Source organism: Podarcis cretensis (genome assembly GCF_951804945.1).
Source record: "Podarcis cretensis genome assembly, chromosome: 2".
Lineage (NCBI taxonomy): Eukaryota > Metazoa > Chordata > Lepidosauria > Squamata > Lacertidae > Podarcis > Podarcis cretensis.
This window is the reverse complement of record NC_137171.1, coordinates 42,869,147-42,892,604: the sequence shown is the minus strand read 5'-3', so window position 1 is coordinate 42,892,604 and position 23,458 is coordinate 42,869,147. Positions and strand designations below refer to the sequence as shown.

The 23,458-nt window shown below is 46.1% G+C and overlaps 1 protein-coding gene across 4 annotated transcripts in view; it reads right to left on the bottom strand.

Annotated features, from left to right (window-relative positions):
* NOTCH3 (notch receptor 3) overlaps nt 1-23,458 on the bottom strand; it is a 57,706-nt gene that overhangs the window by 19,296 nt on the left and 14,952 nt on the right. For all 4 annotated transcript variants that reach the window (XM_079965837.1, XM_079965838.1, XM_079965839.1 and 1 more), the window contains exons 3-13: nt 12,666-12,808; nt 12,124-12,459; nt 11,372-11,494; nt 10,741-10,974; nt 10,300-10,455; nt 9,704-9,889; nt 5,032-5,145; nt 3,603-3,716; nt 2,035-2,268; nt 669-779; nt 203-395 (exon numbers count right to left, since the gene is read on the bottom strand). In XM_079965837.1, the coding sequence (XP_079821963.1) occupies nt 203-395; nt 669-779; nt 2,035-2,268; nt 3,603-3,716; nt 5,032-5,145; nt 9,704-9,889; nt 10,300-10,455; nt 10,741-10,974; nt 11,372-11,494; nt 12,124-12,459; nt 12,666-12,808 (1,944 nt within the window). The remainder of the gene's footprint in view (nt 1-202; nt 396-668; nt 780-2,034; nt 2,269-3,602; nt 3,717-5,031; nt 5,146-9,703; nt 9,890-10,299; nt 10,456-10,740; nt 10,975-11,371; nt 11,495-12,123; nt 12,460-12,665; nt 12,809-23,458) is intronic.

Genomic DNA, 23,458 nt, shown 5'->3' with positions numbered 1-23,458 from the left:
AAAGAAGGGGGGAAAGAAAGGATGAAGAGGGAAAGCTTTTTACACCCTCCAAGAAGCACCACCCATTGTTAGCCCATTTGACCAGCCTGTAGGAAGTGACTTAATCCACTCCTGTCTTCAGTGCCACCTCATGGGAACAATAGGAACAAAGCCTGCCTACTCCTGAGGCAGCAGCTCATTCACTTGGGTAATCAGCTCTCACCCATTGATGTTGTCGTGGCATGTGCCATGCACACATGGGCTGCTGCTGCACTCGTCCACTTCTGAATAGCAATGAGGATCATGGAATCCCTCGGGGCAAAGGCAAGAGAAGCCGTCTTCACCATCCACACAGGTGCCACCATTCTTACAGGGGTTGGATGCACATTCATTAATCTCCACGTTGCACAGGGGACCTAAGTGGGAGAAAGTACTGCTCAGCAACAGAGTGGCCAAGAAGAAACTTCTTGCTGCTTTCATCCAGCTTTGTCCCCTTCACCAGGCATGGATTAAATCCTATAACAGCTATTGAGCAATGCTACCTCAAGCCCTGCCTGCAAAGCCAAACACATGCAGATTCTGCCACGGTATTCTCTCTTGATTAAAGCTGTAGCTGCTGACTCTGACCCTCTTCAATTTCCCCTACTTCTGCCCGTTCCCGACCAGCAATTCATTCTCCCAGCCATCACCTGTGAAGCCAGGTTTGCAGATGCAGTCATAACGATTGATGCCATCGCGGCAGATGCCATAATCACAGGGGTTGCTGGCACAGTCATCGAAGTTGATCTCACAATTGGCACCTTGGAGAAAAGGATATATCATAGGCCTGAAGAAAGATGCAATCGCCCTACAGTGAATGGCCCCACAGCAAGCTTGGAAACTCTTTCCTGTCTTGGCTGAGTGACATGTATAGGGTGGAAAGAACTGGTGCAAGTAGGTTTAGATGCAATGAAAGGGAGATTGTTATGGCTTCCTATGCATCATCAATGGATTCTGCCCAATAGCTATGTAAATGGTTAATGCTTCGCTGCATAAGGAGATAGTCCCTGCCACCTTGAAAGAGGCAGGGGTATGGCCACTCCCAAAGAAGCTGGCTCTTTAGTTTGGACTAACTACTGACCAGTTGTAGGCACTCACTTTTGGGGGGGAAGGTGGTCAAGAGGGTTGTGGCAAGTACAGATTATCTAGATCCGTTCCAGCTGTGGCTGGCCTGATGGGATGATCTTGATCAAGAACAAGAAAAGTGTGCAACCTTGCTTCTTCTTCTTGATCTCCTTTCCTGCCCTGGAGAGGGTTTCCCGCACTCCAAAGTAGCAGTTACACAGCCTGGAGGTGCTTCTGAATCCAGTTTTGTCACTGGAGGTCCAGGTGTGCTCAGTGGCTAAGAGAGCCTTTTCCCAGCTTCTGCTGGTGCAACAGCTGTGACCCGTAACTGGACCAGGATAGCTTGGCGACAGCAGCACAGGAGACTCACAACTTGCACACATTTAACTTGTGCGATTGCAGCTTTACGTGCTTGGCAGCCGGCCAGCTGACATCACACAAACTAGATGCACGGAAAGCAGACAGCTTAAAATAAGCTTAGTATTCACATATAAAAAGCCCATAACAGCTTATATCTAGTTTTTTTGGGGGATTGATTTGCACCATACATGCCTATTTTGCTGCTTTGATCTGCAAAACTTGCGTTTTTTAAGTGACATGTAATGTTTACTCTGCATTTGTGAGTCTCTCTTCTAGTGTGGCAGCACCTGTGCTTTCGAATTCCTATTGACACCAGGCAGGTGCCTTCATTATATTGTTCTTTTTTATTGCAGCAAGTTTTCCCAGGCATTCATTTTGGTGTGTCTGTGTGTGTGTGTTTTACTTTGCTAGTTTTTATCTTGTGTCTTTATTGATAACTTTATTATATACACAACTTACGAGGGTTTTCTGATTAAGCAGTCTGTACATTTTTCTAAGAAAATAAACGAAAAGTGTGGTGCTGCTGGATAGGACTGGGAGATGTAAGGAATGAGAGCAAGCAGAGAAAGAGAGCGAGGAGGGATGCCCTACCTGAGGTCCCCTGCAAGCAATGGCACAGGTACTTGTTCACCAGGTCAATGCACTTGCCACCATGCTGACAGGGATTGCTGTGGCACTCATTGATCTGGTTCTCACAGCGGTATCCAGTGTAACCAGCTGCACAAGTGCAGGTGAAACTAGCAATGCCATCCACACAAGTGCCATGGTGGCAGGGATCTGGAAAGCAGTCGTCAATGTTCCTTTCACACAAAGGCCCCTCAAAACCTGTAAGTGAGAGAGAAAATCAGCATCGTAGCAATTCATGCATACAGAAGACTGGGGAAAGGTTTCCCCCTCCCTTCCATTTTTTATCTAATATTTTAGAAAAACCCAATGTTTCCTAAACTACTATTCATCTGAAAAGATGCAGCCAAACACCCAAATGTAGCAAGCAAGACATTTATTTTTTCCACAACTACTGTTAGTTCTCTGTTTTACCTTTACTTAAAACTGCTTGTGTTAAAAATACTGTAATTTTCAAACTGAGAGTCATTGTTTTGTAAGCCAATCAGATATGCATCTACTGTCCTTTTTTAAGTGTCTGAGCAACTGAGAAGGGATGCCACTTCATGTTTATCAAGCAAGTTAGATACATCAATTAAGAAACTCAACAAAAAATGAGGAGTAACCTAACCCTCCTTTCTCCATTCCACAATGTGAATGAACTGTGTGCACTAATTTGGCTTCCTTTCCCCTTATCCTAAAAGCCGTTCTGTGTAGGAGTTTCTTGCAGTCTGTTTAAAAAAAATCCTACTCTCCCAAGTCCATTTCCTTTACTTCATGGGCATATTAGTTCTCTTTATGATGTGTTGTGGCATGCACTGTGCACCACTAGGTTTCAGAACACAATAAGCTTCCTTGGGAATTTCATGGTGTTAAATTCTGTGCTCATCTTTAAACCAAAGTCATCTAAAAGGAAATAAAACAGAGCCCCTGCAAGCATCAATTTGATCTTGATCTTTCACAACTATCTGTGAATCAGGAATAGAGAAGTTACCGTATTTTTTGCTCTATAAGACGCACCAGACCACAAGACACACCTAGTTTTTGGAGGAGGAAAAGAAGAAAAAAAATATTCTGAATCTCAGAAGCCAGAACAGGAAGAGGGATTGCTGCGCAGTGAAAGCAGCAATCCCTCTTGTTGTTCTGGCTTCTGGATAGCTGAGCAGCCTGCATTCGCTCCATAAGACGCACACACATTTCCCTTACTTTTTAGAAGGGAAAAGGTGAGTCTTATAGAGCAAAAAATACGGTATTTTGCTGAAGGCTTGATACCAAAGTTAGAAAGTGATTTGACACCGTCCCTAAAAGATGTTCACAGAGGAAGGACTATGGATTGGGAAGAAAGCTCACATCATACCCAGCCCGGGCTTTTCAAAAATGGCACCGATGAAAGGCAGATGTAAAGGATGTTTTGGGGAAAATTTTCTCTAGCCTGCATCAGATTCTAATAATCCTCGTGCAGTCGTCATCACAATATCCTCATGACTTGAAACAATCCCCCCTCCAGCAGCACAGAAGAGCATGGAAGGCAATAACTCATTGCAGAGAGCAATTACCTTCTGTACAACGGCACTCGTAGGCATTGGGCCGGTCCACACACTTTGCACCATTCTGGCATGGTGTGCTGGCACACTCATCGATGTCAATCTGGCACATGGAGCCTGAGAAACCTGGACCCAGAAAGAAAAAGTAGTCAAACAAACCAGATGGACCAACAAAATGAGGAACATGCACTCAATCTGGCAACATTAACATACGTGTTGCATTTCACCCAATATACACAAGAGAAGATCCAAACAACACACACAGAAAGAACACTTGTTGTTATCCACTCTGATGGATGAGAATCTCACACTAACATCTATACAGCTATATAAAAAAAGGAGCAGGGAAATGGACGCTCAGTGCTGCAGTGGAAGAGTGGAGGAACTATACGTATAGCCTCTTGTTCCCTAGCTGGGTTTCTCCTAGAGCTGAGTGAGAAAAGCTTGTGTACTTGGAAGCTCCCAGCTGTTAGGGGTAACAGGGGACTTTACAAGTATGTCTGAAAAGGGCGCAAGCTAGGCTGGCAAAAGAATTGAGTGTATACTCGTTCTCAAGCTAAGTGTCTGAAGTGGGTACACAGCTAGAGCAAGCCTCGAATAAAATGATAGTTTGGACTGAAAGCTCCAGATAAAGAGAAAACAGGTTCGCATTGGGAGGAAAAATTATGTGGGACAGGAGTCCTCAACCTTCATCGTGGTTGCACAGCATAGCCCTACCAGCAGAGGCCTATAGCAAAGGCTCTCAATGTTCTCTCCCCCTCCTCTCCACAGGGGGCTTTGCGGTGTCTGCCCCACATGTAAATTGGGTTCAGGGGCCTGTGCGACAGGCTGGGGGAACAAAGATACCATTGTCCCAGCTCCCACACAGCAAGCTATAGGCCTGTCTGTCAATCAGCCCTGGAAGCAACTGAATGGAGGACAGGGCCCCCCACCCGCTTGGTAGCAGAAAAGCGGAGCAAGTCCTGGGGAATGAGCTGAACACACTCTCCTTAGGGCTACAGTTGCATCCCATACACTGACAAAGAATTCCCCAAGCTGGACTCCTAGCTCAGCAAAGAAAACTTACACAAACTGTACCACAGTGCAAGGGATGAGAGGAAGCACAAGGGGCAGTGTGAGCTCATGAAAAACTACAGCACAGCTCAACTTAAGAGACTCAAATTCAGCTGAATTCACACAAGGGGCAGACATTTCCTAACATCAGGAGAAGGGATGAAAGCAAGGCTCCTTACAAACAGGGCAGATGCTCACCAGCTTTATCAAAGTAAGGTCTGGTCAGGTTTCAGATACACACAAACATGCAGACTATTTTAAGAGGCCAGAGAAGGAGCCCTGTGGGGGAACAGGCTCAAGTTCACCTGTGCTAGGCCAGGCAGGGAGGACAGGTAAGAGAATGATGCAGTGTCATTTATCTCCTTGCTGGGAAAAGCCCTTGGCTTACCGGAGGGACAGGTACAGCTGAATCCATTGACAATATCCTTACAGACGCCACCATTGACACAGGGATTACTCTCACACTCATTGATGTTGATCTCACAGTAAGTGCCACTGAAACCTGCAACCAAGAGGAACCATTTGTTATTACAATGATTAGACTCACCCGTGTGTCCATCACTGTAGCACCACAACCACAGTGAGGCAAGGGGTCCATCTCATCCTGGCAGGCTCACGCCTAGGAATACTAGCTTATTATTACATGGCAAAGGTGCACAATAAATAACAGCGTTTTGCTTCACATACAAGGCATTAAAAACAAAATCCCTATTTTTAAAGCTGGTTCCTTATAGTTACTAACTTTAAGAGGTGAAAATGATCAGACAGACAGTTTAAGACCCATCTAGTAGGAAGAAGGGGGGTGGATTCCCCTAAAACTCCATCTTTGCTGTCCCTACAAGCCTGCCTGCATCCCATTCCTTCGTCTCCATTATTTCCCCACGTCCCCATTTTACCATTATGGTACATATAGCACCTATCCTAACGCAGCTGTCTTAAGTTTACTGATGGTGGAGTAAGCATTCCATGCATCAAACTGGATCATGTGTTAGTTCTACTAATTCAAAGCAATGTTTATATAATCTGTGCAACTGCTGAGCTTATTCCATTTTCAATTAAGCAGAAGTTCTGTTCCTGCTCCTTCCGTGTCACGACAGCTCAGTGATGAGCCACATTTTTTGCATGCTGAAGATCCCAGGATCAACCCCTGGCATCTTCAGGTTAAAAGAATCAGTAAGCAGGGGATGTGAAAGACCTCTGCCTAAAAACCCTGCTTCCACTTAAGAGTAGATAATGCTTGGCTCGACAGTCAAGTTGCTTACGTGTTCCTGATAAGAGAACTGCAGGAACACAAAGAACAGATGAAAATACAGCCAGCAGCTGGAACCAGTGGTAGAAAAGGAAATCGAAAGGGATTTTTTTTTTGGGGGGGGGGGGGGGACTACACCAGGCACATTATTACTGATTTATTTTATTAAATTTATTACCTGCTCTTTATCTAAAGTTCCCAGGGTAGGTTAACAACAATAAAATATGCAATTACAAAATAAATAAAGCAGTTAATGCACACAGAAATTATGGGTGCAAAAATACACATCCAGAGCTATCTTATACCAAGTGAGGCTGTAGGTCTATCAAACCCAGTATGATCTACTCTGACTAGCCGCACTTTCTAAGGTGTTTAGGGACTGCTCTTTTGACCAAGACTGTCTATTAACCAAAGACTGACCATTTCTGCAAAGAATGTGTTCTACCGCTGAGCTATGAGTCCTCCATCTCTCGCTGTGGAGGTGAGAAAGGCAGCCATAACAGAAAGGAGCAAAAGTGAGGCACTGGACATGCCATGCATAAGGTTAGCACAACGGTATCCTGATTCTCTAGGCAAGGGGGTTAAGCAGGCTCTGGTCAATAGAAGAATGACCACCCTGAATTTGCCCAACTGCTGGTCTGTGTACACATGCTCCAAGGAATCCTTGCAGCTATAAAGGCACAGAATTGCATGACTAACCCTCCAGGCTTTGCTATTCCCAGCTCTTTGCCACTGTAATAAAAACAGTGAAGTCTGCTTCTCCGATGAATAGTTTGCTGGCAAGCAGCACTGAGGAAATAATCAAGGCCCACCCCCACTTTCCTTGACTACTCATAGAGGGTCTGAGTTGCTACAGCCTTATAGTATCAGTCTCAGCTCCTGGCTGAGACGCCATCTCCACTCCCTTAAGCTACTCTCCCTGCCAAAGTGGAGACAGGAGGGGCATAATTTTCTCACGTAAGAAGGCACTTAAATTTGTCTCTATATGAACCTTTTTAATGGGAAGCGTTTCCAGGAGTTTGCCTGTATCTTCATCTTTGAGGGGGCGGTAAGAGAATGCAGCATTTTGTGGGAGGAAACTCCTGTTTCCAATTTGGAGAGAAATCTCTATGCAAGGGGGAAATCCCAAGAGTGAAGGCAACTTCTAATCTCGTAGTTCTAGCTCACCAGAGCCAGGTTTCCCAAATCCTTGGGGGTAGTAGAGAAAAACCTAAAATGGTGGTGACTCAATAATCCTACATAGCTCACTTCCTCCAAGTATCCTTGAGGCAGAGAATCTTCTTGCCTCTGATACTGTGTAGAAAGGAAGGGTGGAGAACCTTTGGTCTTCCAGATGTTGCTGGACTGCAACTCCCATAATCTCTGGCCATGGCCCATCCAGGCTGGTGCTGAAGGGAGTTAGAATACAACAACACCTGGAAAGCTACAGGGTAGGCAACTCTGATATAAAAGATATGCCCACACCCCTTTGCTTATTCCATCCACATTGGGAAAAAGGAATGGGAAAGTAAGAAGCTCCTTGGCAGGAAATGACGGGATGGAAAAGAAAGAGGGAGAGAACAGTGGGGGGAGAGTTGAATACTTTGCTTCTCTCAACAGATAAAATAAACAAAGCTGGGAATTGTGAGAGGAAGTTCCAGTGACATAGGAGGAATGATGTAGCTCTGGAGCTTACACCATAAAAAAGGAGGAGAGCTGAGGCTATGTGGAGGAGCTTGGAACCATAGCTGTCAATGTTTCCCTTTTTTAAAGGGAAATTCCCTTATTCTGAATAGGATTCCTCGCAAAAAAAGGGAAAAGTTGACAGCTATGCTAGGAACAGTTTGGTTATGTGTGTCTGGTGCAACACTTTGTCTCAATGAATGGAATTGAAGATGTGAGGCTAGCAGTAGGGAGAGGAGCTGAGTTTCAAGAACTTGTGAGGACTGCAGGAGTAACGAGCTAACGCAATAAGGGAACAGGAATCAGAGATGATGCACTAGTGCAAATGCTTATTTGGGTTTCAAGAATTGGGGGTACACACAAAAAAACTTGCTTTCCAGAACTGTTTTCCAACCAAGCAGTAGAAGAGCATTCCAACTAACACTCCACGTCCCAGTTAAAAACTTTTTAAGATTTCCTGTTTCCGCTTTGGGAGGGTGATTTTGTAGGAGACGCACTCCACTGTGTGCTGGGCTCTTAATTTTTGGAGCTGCTTGCCAAATATCTAGGCGATACGTCAAACCTCTTGCTCCATTCTGATCCTGGGGGAAATGATTCCAGAATGCAGCTATACTGGGTTAAGCGCAGTAGTGCAACACTAAAACCAAATTCTCTAGCCCCTAGACCAAAGCCATTCCCAGCTAGCAGGACCCACCCCTCCCCCAGATTTTATTTTTTTTACAAAAAGCCAGCATTAACCAATGAGTGAGCAAGCAAGGAGAATGTTCCTCCCTATATGGGGTAACGGAAACACAAAGCACAGTCAATTCACATCACCCGCCAGGCCGGCCCCACCATTAATATTCCAAGCACAATGCTGCACTCCCACTGTCTGTATGAACATTGTATCGGTTTACCCAGCACCCCAGTCCTATAGCTCTGCCACAATGGGAGGAGGTGCAGCTGTATAGTCATCCCTCACTTTCCAGGGATTCCTCCATATGTATACGCTTTCTTCAGCCACCAAACCGCTTCTAAGGATCTCGGCTTGTTCCTCATCCCAAGCCCACAGTATTGCAATGCCATTTGGGGGCAGGGGGGCGGGGGAGATGAAACAGCAGAATACTCCTCCAGGGACCCTGAGCGAAGCCTCCACTATTCACAATAGTATCTTGCTTCCTGCACCTTTCTGGGCCCTTCCCCTGAATCTGTATTTGCCAGCTCTACTGAAAGTACAAACCAAACATGTTCTTGCTTTGTAACTGTGGGGAATACAAAGCCTGGAATCTAGCAGGGAAAGGTGCAGGTTAGACTATACCTTGTGGCTATCCCCACAACAGTCTCATACCAATCTAACTATTGTATCCCCCCTGCCCACGCACATCTCTTAGTGTGGAGAATACCACCCACACACTGAAGAATCCAGGCCTAAGAGGAGCAGGCAGTGTGAAAGAAACTTCCTACTGATATAACTCAAAAAAGAACAGGCACAGCCAACGAGACATGGAAGTGTCATAGTCTGAGAGGCATCTCCTGTCTCAAGTGTCTAGAATATGTCAAGAGCAAAAAGAAAGCCACTCCACAGAGCCTCAGTGTAGATCAGTCAGGTATGCTACCTGGCAGACAAGATACAGTGGTACCTCGGGTTACAGGCGCTTCAGGTTACAGACTCCGCTAACCCAGAAATAGTACCTCGGGTTAAGAACTTTACCTCAGGATGAGAACAGAAATCGTGCAGTGGCAGCGCAGCGACAGCAGGAGGCTAAAGTGGTGCTTCAGATTAAGAACAGCTTCAGGTTAAGAACAGACCTCCAGAAGGAATTAAGTTCTTAACCCGAGGTACCACTGTACTTGGGACAGGAAGCTTCAGGTAGCCCAAGAACAGAGGCTGCTCTACAATCATTTACATAACATTTTTTGAATGATCTACACATTACACAGAGCTTCACAACAGCTCTGAAACAGGTCACTGACATTTTCACTTTTAAAAGCAAATTGAAATAAGGAAGTGACCTATCTAAGTCCACTCAGGAAGCCCGTACTTAGCAGGGAATTCTACCTCAATTCTTGCATATCCAGTCGCCTACCTACTCTCTCCCACATCTCATGCTACCCAAGATGCAGTCCTGGATAGGATGGGCACTCTGCTCCCCAGAGCCAGGAAACTCACCTGACATGCAGATGCAGGTAAACTCGCCAATGCGATCAAGGCAGGTAGCATCATTCTGGCAAGGCATGGAGAGGCACTCATTGATGTCTGTCTCACAGCGGGGACCTGTGTAGCCACGTCCACACTCACACCTGAAGGAGCCTTGCGTGTTCACACACTTTCCAAAATGCTCACATGGATTGGCTCCTGGAGAAGGCAAATGCACATAAAAGTGAACATGGCTGGTTCAAAATTACTTCTTCTCTGCCTTCACTTAAGGCAGGGGTGCATAACCTGCGAACCTCCAAATGTTTTTGGACTACAACTCCCATCAGCCCCAGCCAACATAGCCAGTGATCAGGGATAATGGGAGGTGTAGTCTAACAACATGTGGAGGGCTGCAGGTTGTGCACCCCTGACATAAGGGATAAACCCAGACAAGGAACGAGAAGGGCATGCCAGCAGAAACCGATCCTTCTCTCAGGTGCTTTACTTGTCAATATCCCAACCCAAAAAGCTGGCAAAAGTCCATCTCAGTGACCCCTCTCACATGCTAGAGAGGCAGTCCTCCTTCCTTCACCTTTTGGAATTGCAAAAGAAGGGTGCAGCTGTCTTACCAATGGAGCACTCATCCACATCCTGGTCGCAGGCCCCTCCAGTAAAACCTGGTGGGCATGTGCAGATGGCACGGCCATTCATTGGGTTGGTGTCACAAATAGCATCCTCATGGCAAGGGTTACTGACACAGGCATCGTCCAAGTGGCAAAGAAGGCCTGGAAGAGAAAGGGCCATGAAAGGCAATCACTTGACAGCAAAACAGGAGGAGTGTAGGGAATGGGATGGAATTTATGGACAAGGGGTATCGATTTCAATATGTTGTTCATGTTCAGCAATGTCCTTCCATTTCTGATTGACACCCTATCCCTGTTATCCAATATCTCTTAAATCCACTCTATTATTTTTACGCTGACCAAACCCTTCAAAAATTCTGCCCAAACCAGTTAGCCAGAATAAAAACATATGACGTGGACACATTATGCAAGGTAGGAGCCAGTTACCTGTCTTGCCCATAGGACATGCGCAGTAGAAGGAAGCCACACGGTCATGGCAGGTAGCACCATGGAAGCAGACCGCTGTCTGACAGTCATCAATGTTCTCACTGCAGCTCTCCCCTGTCCAGCCGTTGACGCATACGCATGAATGCCCCCCATTGGTATTGAAGCAAGTGCCTCCATTGTGGCAGGCGTTGGGTTGCAGCTGGCATTCATCCACATCCTCATTGCAGTGCTGGCCTACAGTGCAAAGAAGGTGGGGCTTAGTTCGCTAAAAGACCTTCTCATCAGGGATGGCCTAACAGCTGCAGCACCACCTCTCCTTCCCCCATGCACCCCAATACCTCCACACTCGCAGCCCTGAGTTGCCTTTTCCTTTGTCCACCATGCACCGAGCCAGATTAAAGCCAGTGTTTTCCCAAACTAGAATAAGGTAATATTTCTCAACTCATTCTCTGAAACAGTTGGCCTTCCTGACTTAGAGGCTAATATTAAGTTAACGCCGTATAGAGAAGAAAAGAACATTTCACACCTCTGCCCAAATCCTAGAAAGCTCCCTACGTTTCCTATTAAGGCCCTTAAAATCCTAGGCTGTTCCAATCACATTCTGGTTCCTGGACCAATAATAATGCAGTACCTGTCCACTCTGGGGGACACTGGCAGTTGTAAGTGTTGACGCCATCCACACAAGTGCCTCCATTCATGCACATGTGGCCTGGGCAATCATCTATGTTAATCTCACAGTTGTGTCCCTTGAATCCTGAAAAGGGAGAAAGAGAGATTTTAGCCCGGCCAGTAACTGTGGAAAAAGTGTTGCTAGTAGAGAAAGAAAAATCCTCCCAACAACCCACCATTCCATCCCTAATGTGCAACTATGGGTTGTAATCTTTTGCACACTTTCCTGGGTGTCAATTCCATTGGCCACAGGGGGACAGTTTCAAGCTTGACAAGGCTTGGTAAACACCACAGAGTCACACTGAGCCCCTGAGCAATGCAGCACCCCTCCTCTATTCTAAGCTCTACTCTTGTTCCAAATCTCCGACTAGAACAAGGAAGAAGAATTAGCTGAGCCTTCCACTACACTCTGGCTCCTGCAGTCAAAGCCGCATGTGCTGGCTGCCAAGTCCCCCACCTCCTCCCACTGCCTAGATTGTTTCCTTCCTGCTCCACCAAAGCGCTCAACAGCTTCCCATGAGCTTCCTGACAGGAGAATAGTGAAGCATGCCACGGTGTAGCCAGAGAAAAGGGTCAAGCTTGAGTCCCAAGTGTAACTCTATGCCCAGCTGCCCTGAGGGATCGTTCCACCCTAAAATCTACCTGCTTAGTACTTCATCCCACTCCCTTACAGAAGGTACAAGCAAAGGTACACTTTGCAAATTGTTCACTCACCAGGTAAGCAAGCACACTCGTAGCTGAGTTCCCCTGTCTGACGGCAAGTGCCGCCGTTGAGACACTGAGAGGGAGCGCAAGGTGTAGAGATGCTCTCACATTGCTGCCCTGTGTAGCCAGCTTGACACTGGCAGTGGAAGGAGCCAGGTGTGTTAATACAGGTACCCCCATGCTGGCATAGGCCAGGCACCCGACATTCATCCACATCACTCCGGCAGTTGCGGCCTTGGTAGCCTGATGGGCATGTACAGTTGTAGCGGCCATTCCAGTTGGTGCAGCGGCCACCATTGACACACGGCTTACTGGCGCAGGCATCAAACAGAGAGCAGTCTTGACCTAAATGGAAGATGATGTACCAAGTGACCTAGAAGGTTACTTCTTCCCCAGAAGGTCAATTTTCTCACCCACAATCTGGACCCATCCTCCCTGGAGAATGTGCATTCCCATCTCCCAACAAAGCAATCTTTATCAGGAATATGAAACACCTGTGGAAGTTCTACAGAAAAACAGACGCTGCATCTCACCACATTGCGTATTCTTACCTCGAAAGCCCTTGGGACAGGTGCACTGGTAGTGCACAGTGCCATCTCGCAGAGTGCTCTCACATGATCCCCCATTAGCGCAAGGTGACTGATGGCAAGGGTCTTGAAACTGGCAGTGCTCTCCAATCAGTCCAGGCTGGCATCTAGCAGAGACAGACAGACAGAGTTTACTAGATGACATCTGCCACTCATGCTATCCCTAATGTACACAAGTGCTATTCTGGTGCCCAACGGATTAGTGACGGACTAATTCAGCAAGCAGTTAAACCCACCTTTTATCATACCCCTTTCTGCCATTTCACCAAGGAATTGGGAGCCACAACAAAACAACACAGGAACCTGCAAAGTAGCTTAGCACGAGCGTGTCTTTTTCCTCTATTGAGCAACAATTCACTGAAGACAACTTCCTGTTGCTCACACTAAACTACTCCATCAGTGTGTGTCATCTGCAGATTCTGCTAACTGCCCACACTTACCCTTTGCCAAGCTGAAAATAGATATCTTAAACATTGGCCTTCTGTCAGGTTCCAACCAACCATTTCCTCTTACCAGTAAATTCCGGGCAGATCTAAAAAAAGTCTTTCCCCCTCCCTATATAAGATTTTGTCAGCAGGTCTCACTGCAAAACATTGAGGGAAATAAGGATGGGACAATGTTTATACAGATGGCATTCAAGTCAGTTCTGTACCCTCAAGCAGAGCTGTTATGTTGAGAGTAATTCAAAGAACCTCGGGGCACGGCTACGGTCCAAATGGTTGTGGTTCCTAACTTATCACTTGATGGTTTGGACACCCTCTTTTGTAATATATAGTATTGACCAAAAAGCAGAACAGAAGGCTAGATCAAAGGTTGAAGGAGCAGTCCAAAACTTGTATGCAAATACCCAATCAAGCAACTCCAGCAGAATCTTAATATCACATTTAATGGTATATTAAAGATTCCTGATTATCTAGTGAAAAGGATAAATAATGTATTCTAACTCAGAAAACTGGAGTTTCAAGTAGTTAGAAGAATGAGACTTTAAATTCAGCAAAGTCCCTGGTAGTTCCTGACCTTATCCAAATATTACTCCCACGAGATTCCTTAACACCCAGATTCATCTTCTAGTACCAGACAAAAATATTTTAGTCCAATTCAGGAAGCCCAGGCAAACTATGTAGAATTAATGATCAACAAGGTCCAAGAATCCACACCTGTCCAGCAATGCCTCAAAGCAAACTGGGTAGCGTCCAGAAAAGCTTTTATTTTGCTTAGGCATTGATCAAAGTTTACTTTCTGCAGCCACCTGCCCCCCTCCCTGGGTAACTGGACAATCTTGTTTCTGGTGAGAAATGTAGCTCTCGTTAAGGAGGATGAAATTGTGTTATCTAACTGAGGCTGATAGCTCAAGGCCAATATGGCAGCCTGCTTAATTAACAGCAACTGTGCCTCTGTGGGAACGCACATATTCAAGTACTGGAAGGTTCTGGCCGGCTAAGCTCTGATTGGCTGGGAACTTCTGGTCTGGTTGCTATGTTATTTGCTAGATGTTTGAGTTATTCCTTTACTCCATGCCTCACACCTTTTCCTGATGCCTGAGCACCTGTTTGTGATGTTTGTTCCTGTGGTGTGAGGTCAAGTGGGTTTATATTAGACTAGGTTAGCTTGTTTTGTTGTTTTATGCTGACTTGTATTTTTCCCATGTCTACAGTATTATTTTATCTCTACTTTTTACAGGTTCTCTCTTATTTATATGCATTGTACAGAAACTATCTCACTCAATTTTCTAGTGTTCTTTATTCTGGAATGCCTGGAAACCAAAGCCCAGCGATGTAGCCTTCTTGGTCAACTGTTACAGACTCAAGACTCAGATGGCAGAGAGTGAACTTTTAGCTGTTATCTGTCTGACTCTTCAGGGATATGCAGTGAGGTGTGGTGATAGTCTTTAATTTTTGCAGGTCTGGTTAGACACCTCTAGTGGAATTTTTGTATTAGCTTGGGCCTAACAAAATTCCTGGTTTCCTGAGTTTGGAAGCTGGGCAATCTTGACAGGTAGAAAAGCTTGGGGACATCCCTCTGGTGGCCTGAAGTTTATTTATTCTATTTTATGTATTAAATTTGTACACTGCACTTCATCCAAAGTTCACAGGGTGATTCACAACATAAAAATACAAAATAAAAACACAAAATACTTAATGAAACAAAACCTAATACCACCCCTCTTCCACAAACACATTAATCAGCCAAAGGCCTGGTTATAATGAAAAGTTTTTGCCTGGCGCCTAAAAATATGTAACGAAGGCAGCAGGCGAGCCTCCCTGGGGAGAGCATTCATCTCATGTTGCCACCCTCTGGACCTCTCATGAAGGAGGCACACTTAGAAGAGTTTCAAATCATGATCACAGGCAGTCTTTGAGATATGGCGGTCCTGAGCCTTTAAGGGCACTAATTGGGCCCAAACCTAATTGGCAGCTAGTGCAATCGGGGTCAGGATCAGTGTAATAAGCTGAATTCTGCACCAGCTGAAGTTTCTGAACTGTCTTCAGAGGCAGCCCAATGTACAACACATTGGAGTAATCTAACCTATAGGTTACCAGAGCATAGACAAGAGAAATTAGGTTATCCCTGTCAGGATAGGGGCGCAGTTTCCATTTGCTCCAGCCTAATCTCTGTCAACTCCCTATATGCTGATGGACAGATGGGCAGAACTTTGCATTGGCCCACACAAAATGAACATGCTAAGGAAACAAGGACAAGTGGCCACTGAGGGAAGGACAATATAAACTATAATGAATTGACACACATACATTGGGGTGGGGAACTCATCCCTCAACTTCCCTGGGCTTTCACATTGCATTCTCATTTGCAGGATCCAGCAGATTGCCACAAGCAGTTCTGCCTACCCATTCAAATGCTCTCTGCCAACCCCAAGAGGGACAAGATAGCAAGGGGTGGCATAGGTAAAGGTAAAGGGGTGGCATAAGCAGCACATAGCTCCCTTTCCTAATTCCTGGCCGTCCGGGAGTCTTCAAAAGGGGGTTCCCAATCCAAGCTCCACAAGCCTTCCCTGTAAATGCAGCCTCCCTGAGCCCTCCGGCCTGCCACTGCCATGACAACACAGAAAGCTGTTTGCTTTTCTGCCCAGCCTGAACAGCAAGTCCTGGGCACTGGCTGAGACAACAGTCAGGGCCTTACAGCCCAAAGAGGAATTGGACAAGGAAAAGGAATGTCTGAGCAAACTACATGCCTCCCCCCACCGCCACTGGGCAAAAAAGAATAAGAAAACGGAAACAGCCATACTGTGGGATATGTCAACTGACCAAAGCTGTTTCTCTGCAGAACAAATCTAGAGCATATGTAGTGGTGAATTTTGTGTGAGTGGTGGCCAACTAAAAGTTAACCCAGGGTGAAAGGCTGGCTGCTGAGTAGTTCCAGTTGCCATGGGAACTCAGGAACTCGGAGGGAAAATGGGATAATTGAAAACTGCAAGCTGTGGAAAGATCTGTCTGAAACCTGCAAGGGGCTCAGTCTGAAATTTGGGAAGATCCAGCCTGAAAATGGAGGAGGCAGGTTCTGCTTCAGTGGAGGGAAATCACAGCCTCCTGAACAAGCAGGACAGGGAGATGAGAGGGGGAAGGCCCAGCAGGTCCAAAGAGGAAAGTGGACACTGTCCACGAAAGGACTGTCGTCTGAGAGGAAGGCTGCCAGCAACACTTAAGGCTGCGAAACAACTGTGTGTAAAGTGTAAAGAAATTGGGGGGGCACTGGGGTGGTATTGTCCGATTTGTATGCATTTGTTGTGTAAAATCAGTTAGCTAGCAGCAGTAGTTTAGATTTAATAACAGCCAAAACATGCATGTTATATGTTGTTTAGCAATCAAATTACTTGCTCGCTGAAGTTTAACTTTCCATCATAAATCTAAAGCTTGTCTCTCTAAGCAAAATTGAATATTACTCTGATTGAAATGCAGTGAGGATTCAAATACCCATCCAAGGAAGCGTTGTAAACAAAATACTACATGTGTCTTTTCAGCAAACCATCCCCACTGTGGGCCTGTTTTCCAAGCAAGTTCAGCTGCTCCACTCAGCATCACTAAGCTTTAACAGTATTTACTTACCCAGTCGGATACCGATGTCATGAGATGACCAAGTCCCAAGTAAGGTTCCCACCCTCCCTTCAATATTCAACTGAGCTCAGAAAATCAACCATAATCGATCCTGGCCCCCCAAAGCAGGCTATCCTAAGTGTCCTATTAGCCTCCAGCCCAAATGAACTGAAGTGTGACCTTATCTTTCAAACAACCTACAGGCTGACTGAACATAGGTGCACCCATATGCTGATGGGTTAGGAGGCGACAGAACCAATTTATTGGCTTATTCACTGGGTTGTAGCTGGCCTGTATACTTCCCTCTTCCAGCTTCTAAGAATGTAGACTTCAAAAGTCGGGAAGGTGTTTCTAGATTGTAGGTTAGGCTGTTTACTACTGTGGAAGATGTAAGACCAAAGATAGTTGGCATAGATCTTTGCAGCCTTTGGAGAGAGGAAAAAATGCCCTTGGGAAGACTGAGTGTTCTGAGAATAATCCCCCAACTCAGTGGTTTTCAACAAGTGTGCCATGGCACCCTGGGGTGCCCTGAACAATAGTCAGGGGTGCTGCGGGCAACACTGGCCTCTGTCCCTCTTTCCTTCCCTCCCTCCTGATGCCCTCTTGTGTCTCTGCCTCCCAAAGGCTTGCACAGCTGTTTGTTGCAGCAGTCCTTGCTACAAGCTCCCCAGGTGAATGGTGCCTCTGGGGCTGGCTAGGGGTTGGTTCCCAAGCCCCTGTGGGGCAGTTTGAGGAGGCATCTCTCTTGGGGGAGGTAACTCAGAGACCGGGGTGGTAGCTGCAGCTGCCCTGGGGAGAGGAGAGGAGGCTGAGGGAACACTCCACAAGGGAGGGTGTTCGAAAAAGGGTGAAAGGCTGTCAGATCTTCAGGCAAGGGGTGACAGAACTGGGTTCCTGAGCCCCACAGGGGTGCTGCAGAAAGAATGTAGGTCAAGGAAGCCATGGACTTAAAAAGGGTGGAAACCTCTGCCCCAACTGATCACTATATTTAAAGCCAGGGAAGCACATCCACAAGCCAGATTGGAAGGCAGGAAGATATGACTTCCTCTTGAAATGTGGTTTGGTTCATTTGTTCAAGCCATCCATAGCTATTTGCTTTGCAAAGTTGTTTTGTAAGGCAGGAATGCCAACTGACCACTGAAGGGAGGGGTATACATTTTAGAAATAAATAAATATTTGCTCTAGAGGCACATTACTGCAAGACATCTGCTCCCTAGGTGTGCTGAAAGACGAATGGCCTTACCTTGTGGCAAAAGCTGTGGCCATAATTCTGTTGCCACGAAAGGGGAAAGCCACACTCATAGTAAAAGAGATGAGTGACCCGAAGTAGAGGCAGACAAACCAGGTGTGAGTCAGTTATATAAATCTCAGAATGAGCAAACATGAATCTATTTGGCCAAGTGTGTATTTGGGCCAAAGTAGGCAATACATTAAAATATGAGTGTGCTTTGTGTTTACTTAACTTTAAAAATAAAACAGCGGCAGGAGATTTAACCCTTTCCCCTTGAACTTTAGTCCCAGTGAAAATTGCTTCTTGAAGTTGCTATTTCCCTTAGGAAGGAAGGTGCCACTGGCACCAATTACAGCTTGTGGTCCAGGATAAATAGCAGGTTTAATAGGAAGGCAATTTTCACTGAGACCACAGCAAAAGTGATCAAGAACACACACAATATTCCCACCAATTCCCACGTTGTTTTTTCAAAAGGCACATATGCATTTAATTTATTGTTTAGTTTCGCCCTTTGTGACAATGGGCTATAGTTACTGATGCACAGAGTCCACACTTGCCAAGTACCCCCCCCCCAAAAAATGGGACATTTCAGCGGCCATTTTGGGTGACTTGCACTCGCACTGTGCTCTCGCCCCGAAAAAGCGCTTTCTTCAGGGCGAGGTGCAGGTCACATGACTCGCCCAGGAACATGTCCCGGAAGACACGTGTCCTGGTTTTGAAAGTGAAAAAGTTGGGCAGTTTGAGAGTCATTGCACCCTCCTAAGGCACAGAGGGAAACAAACAGCAAAACTATGCTCTGCGCCAACAAGCAGGGCCTTGTTTATTTACTGAGCACTCCCTCTTGCCCCAGGCCAGTACAAGGGCAATCTCACTTACCAGTTGAGGGTGGCTAGGTGCCCCAAAGAAGAAAGCCTCTTCTTTCAGCACAGGGAACCAAGCCTTGGCACCATGTCCCTACCTGCTCACATCCGGGGAGTAGAGCTGGTTTTTTATAGCTCTCCCTGGGGCTGTGATTCACCAACTGTGTCTGCACATGTCGCTCAACACTCTCTGACTCAGCCCTTACCCCAGGGCTGCGCAGGCGGCAGTAGCAGGCCTGCAGCCCTGTGCCAAAACTGAAACGCTGAGGGCTGCTTGGGGCCACTGCAGGCAGAACCCTTCACACATCCATCCAACTAAAAAAATAATATAAACCCTACCACTGTTCCCACCCCACTCTCTGGAAGAAAACCAACAGCTTGCACAGCAACAGTTTCTAGTTCCTTTGCAGTTACTGCCACAGAAAGCTTAAAAGCATGGACTAGAGAAAATGCTTGTATCTTGCAAGTAGAGGGAGACCAGGAGCTGACAATCAGCTCTGACCCTCACAAAGCCGTCAACAAGAACCAAGCATACATATACACACACAGAGAGAGTGCCAAAACATAATCCCTACTGGCAAGGGTTACAATGGCAATTTGCCCCCACAAAACTAAAATGGATTACAAAGAGGAAAAAGAAAACCAGTAGCAAGTAGTGCCAACTCCTTACTGGGGGGTTGGTTGGAACTGTCCGAGCCCCAATAGAGAAACTGATCAAATAGCTGCAGGGCGCTGGGTGGGCACTGCTGTGTCCCTTTCTCCTGCTCCTCATTCTAAGACCAGCTGTAGAAACTCATAGCACTGGAATCCAGAACAGTGCTCCAACAGTGGGATTGATTACTACTGCTGTTCTGGCACTATAGCCATTATCCCATCAACTGTGAGGCAGTGCTGGGGCTCCATCAGCATGGATGTGGAGTTGGGGAGTCACAAACTCAAAATTCCTGTTTTGGGGGACTAAAAAACCCATTACCACTCATTAGTACCATGGTGCTTTCAAAAACGTCCTACTCAAGTAATTGGGAGCAGGCAAATAAACTAGGGGTAACTCCATTTTATTTATCTGTAAGCTGCCCTGAGAATACTGCTGTTGAAGGTTAGCCTATAAATCATTAAAGTAATGTGACCTTCTCTTGTAGAACATAGCAAAGGAAACAATTTGTGCACCCTCTTTTTAGTGTCCATTCATGTTTGGGAAGATGCATATCTCCCTTGTGTGCATTAAGACATGTGAGGTCCACATGCATGTAGAGTTCACACTTCTCACCATGGTGGAGAGGAGCCATTTTCCTCCTTGCATGTTACACAGGAGGCAAAAGCAAGAATATGTGCAAGGGACTCATTCATCCTCTGTCAGTGCTTCTAAATAACTGGCTCAATTTGCACACAGTGCTAAGCCAAACCATGGGTTAGAGTGAATAGGCAAAGACTGTGGCCACAGCGCTACTCCCCTAGTCCTGCTGCTCCTACACTACCCAGAAGTAAGCCATGGTTTAGCTCAGCATTACATCCGAAACTGAGCTTGTGGTCTGCCTCCCTAGGTAATCCCCATGTGGTAAACCAAGAATACTGGGTTCAGCTTGTGCTTTTTATGAAGAGAAAACCAGGTTTTGACCCAATGGTTTGACTCCAGGTAACACAGCAGGTCCAAGGAAGAGTACTGTAGTTGCAATCTTTGCTTTGGGGACCTGCCCTTTTGCTTGCTCCTGCCAAGCCATGGTTTGGATTAGCATTACAGTACTTGCAAATGAGATCATTAATGGGAGTTGCTTTGTACTGCCAGCTGTCATAACCCTTCTTTGGGCTCCAACATCATATAGCAAGGGGCAACTTGCCTATATGCTTCCATTTGCTCTGGAATCTGTCACCTTATGGCAAGCTATACAGTGGTACCTTAGGTTAAGTACTTAATTCGTTCCAGAGGTCTGTTCTTAACCTGAAACTGTTCTTAACCTGAAGCACCACTTTAGCTAATGGGGCCTCCTGCTGCTGCAACGCCGCCGGAGCACGATTTCTATACTCATCCTGAAGCAAAGTTATTAACCTGAGGTACTATTTCTGGGTTAGCGGAGTCTGTAACCTGAAGCGTATGTAACCCGAGGTCCCACTGTACACTGCACTGTATGGTATAGTATAGAGAATTTATAGTATACACTACAGGATTAAAGAGCAAAGAACTGCCCAAAGGATGCAAGATTTCTGACATTAAAGAGCTCTGCCGTATGTGTAACTGGTCTGGGATTCTAATGTCACACTAAAGGCTGCACTAGACACCGCAGTGTCAGACACATGTTTATTTTGATGTGTCTTCTTATTCATGTATAAAGCAAGGGGTGAGGAGATCTTATTTTAACATTAAAAGGGGGCACCATAAGTTCATTCTGGTGGCCCACAGAAAGGCAATGCACTAGGAGAATTGGCCTCCACAGTCACTTACGGACTCATTGTTAAAACCGTGTTTATGGAAGACAATCCCAGGAGGAGGAGGAGGAGGAAGAAAACTAGGCCCTGCACTTGGTTTACTTTTCCCCAACAGCAGAACTAGTGGTCGCTTTGTCCAGGACCAGATTATCAAACAGGCCAACAAGGCCCTGGTCTAGATCCTCTGATTTTTGTAATACTATGCTGGTGCTGTCGGCTAATTCCCTCCCCACCTCCCAAAAAGCGAAAAAGTTAAAGGGGACCCCCATCAATGTTCAAATTCTCTGCAAAAAAAGTTTGAGAACCTCTGAGTTATGAAACAGATGTGCGGGAAAGGGGACACATGAACAAGCAGTAAAGGCAGACCGAAGCTGTACCAAGTACAGAACCTCCTCCAATCGCCCTTACATTTTAGTGTTAATTTCTCTTAAAAATAAAAACCAGGAATCTGTGGTGACTATTAACCTCAGCATTAAAAACAGTGACACGGATTTCATTGCTGTGCACATTTTCAGTGCCCCAGCCGCCCGATTTCTCTCACCAGGGCCCATTCTGATCCCATTTCCATTCTAGACCACTCCTGCCGCCTTGGCGTCCCCATTCCCAGCTCCAGAAACATTCCGTTTCCTTCCACTGCTCTTCTTAGCAGCTGCACCTGCCATCTCCTAAGAAAGCCTGTTTTCACATTCATGTGAAGTGTCTCTGACAGCCCTCAGCCAAGCCCCACCTTCTTCAAGATTTGAGGAGGGGGTGGATTAAAGAGAGAGGCAAAACTAACCTGAGAACCACCCATTGTCCACCTCCTCCAATTTGGCATTGCCAGGCCCAAAGGAACCAAATGGTGACCGCCCCTTTAAGAGGCCTCTCTGCAGGTGTTTAGTGGGGGAGGGGGAGAGAGGAGGAGGGGAGGAGGAGGAGGAGGAGTGTTTTCCCTTCAGCACTGTGCACTCCCAGGCCTCCCCACCCAACCTGTCCGACAGGTTTCAGACCATGATGCCAAGAGCAACCTTCCTTTTTCTTCCTCTCTCCTGAGCCCCTAGAGGAACATATCCAGCTTTCCTTAGATTTCCCCACTATTCCAAACCCCCCCACCCCACCCACAGACTTGGTTAAGTGCCCAGTCTCCTTGGTGGCACAGCTGCGTTCTGAACAGGACTTACAGGTGACTGGTAGTCTTTTCTTGTCCTATCATCCCATCCAGGGATCCAGGCCGGGCTTCGAGCCTCCCAGTGATTCACCTGTTCTGGGCGTGCCAGCTGCAGGCAGATCCACCTGTCCTGGATTCCAACACAGGCAACACCATACTAAGCTAGGAGCTCACAGAATTTGCTCAAACACCTGCCACTACGAGAAGCAACTACAGGAAGGAGGGCGAGTAAGCATCCCTGGCCCGGCTAAATCCAGGTCTGTACATCTGGACCATCCATTGCCAGGAAACCACCAGGACCATGTGGCTTGGCTAACATAACAAAGAACTACACCGAAATCCCAATAATTATGTCATCCGCACATCCTTGGTCTCCCCCTTTCGAGCTTTAACACCACAGTATGGAACCCCTATTACAGAAAAGCAACTGCATTACATGGCAATATAAAACCAGCCCTGGACACTACCAGCATCAACGATGCCCTTAGGAGCTAGGGTACTCTCCCACCCTTCAGCAGGGCGCCTGTTAAAACACAAGCTCAAGATCAAAAGAAGAGGAGGACAGTCTAGCAGCAGCTTTCAAACCTATAAAAACAACAGGCATCTGTACTGACAGATCCCCATTACAATGTTCCAACAAGAGACATTCTTTGTCTGATAAATGATCTTTTTTAAAAAAATAAACCAAGCTTTGTCATAATTTTAACATACTATGGAGATTAGAAATACATATTTAGTCTAATAAATTCATGAAACAGAAATATAGAGACATTATGACACTTCAAATATTCTAAATTCCATTAAGGCAATTAATTCTCAGGACATAAAACAAACACAAAGAATTGTCACATATATTAAAATTTTAAACACTATAAACACTTAAAACACCATTAAGATGTACAGTGAAACCTTGGGTTGTGAACATGATCCATGCGGGAAGCACATTTGCACCCCGCAGCGCCGCATGCGCATGTTGCGATTTGGTCTTCTGCACATGCGCAAAGCGTGATTTAGCGCTTCTGCTCATGCGCGAGCGCCGTAACCTGGAA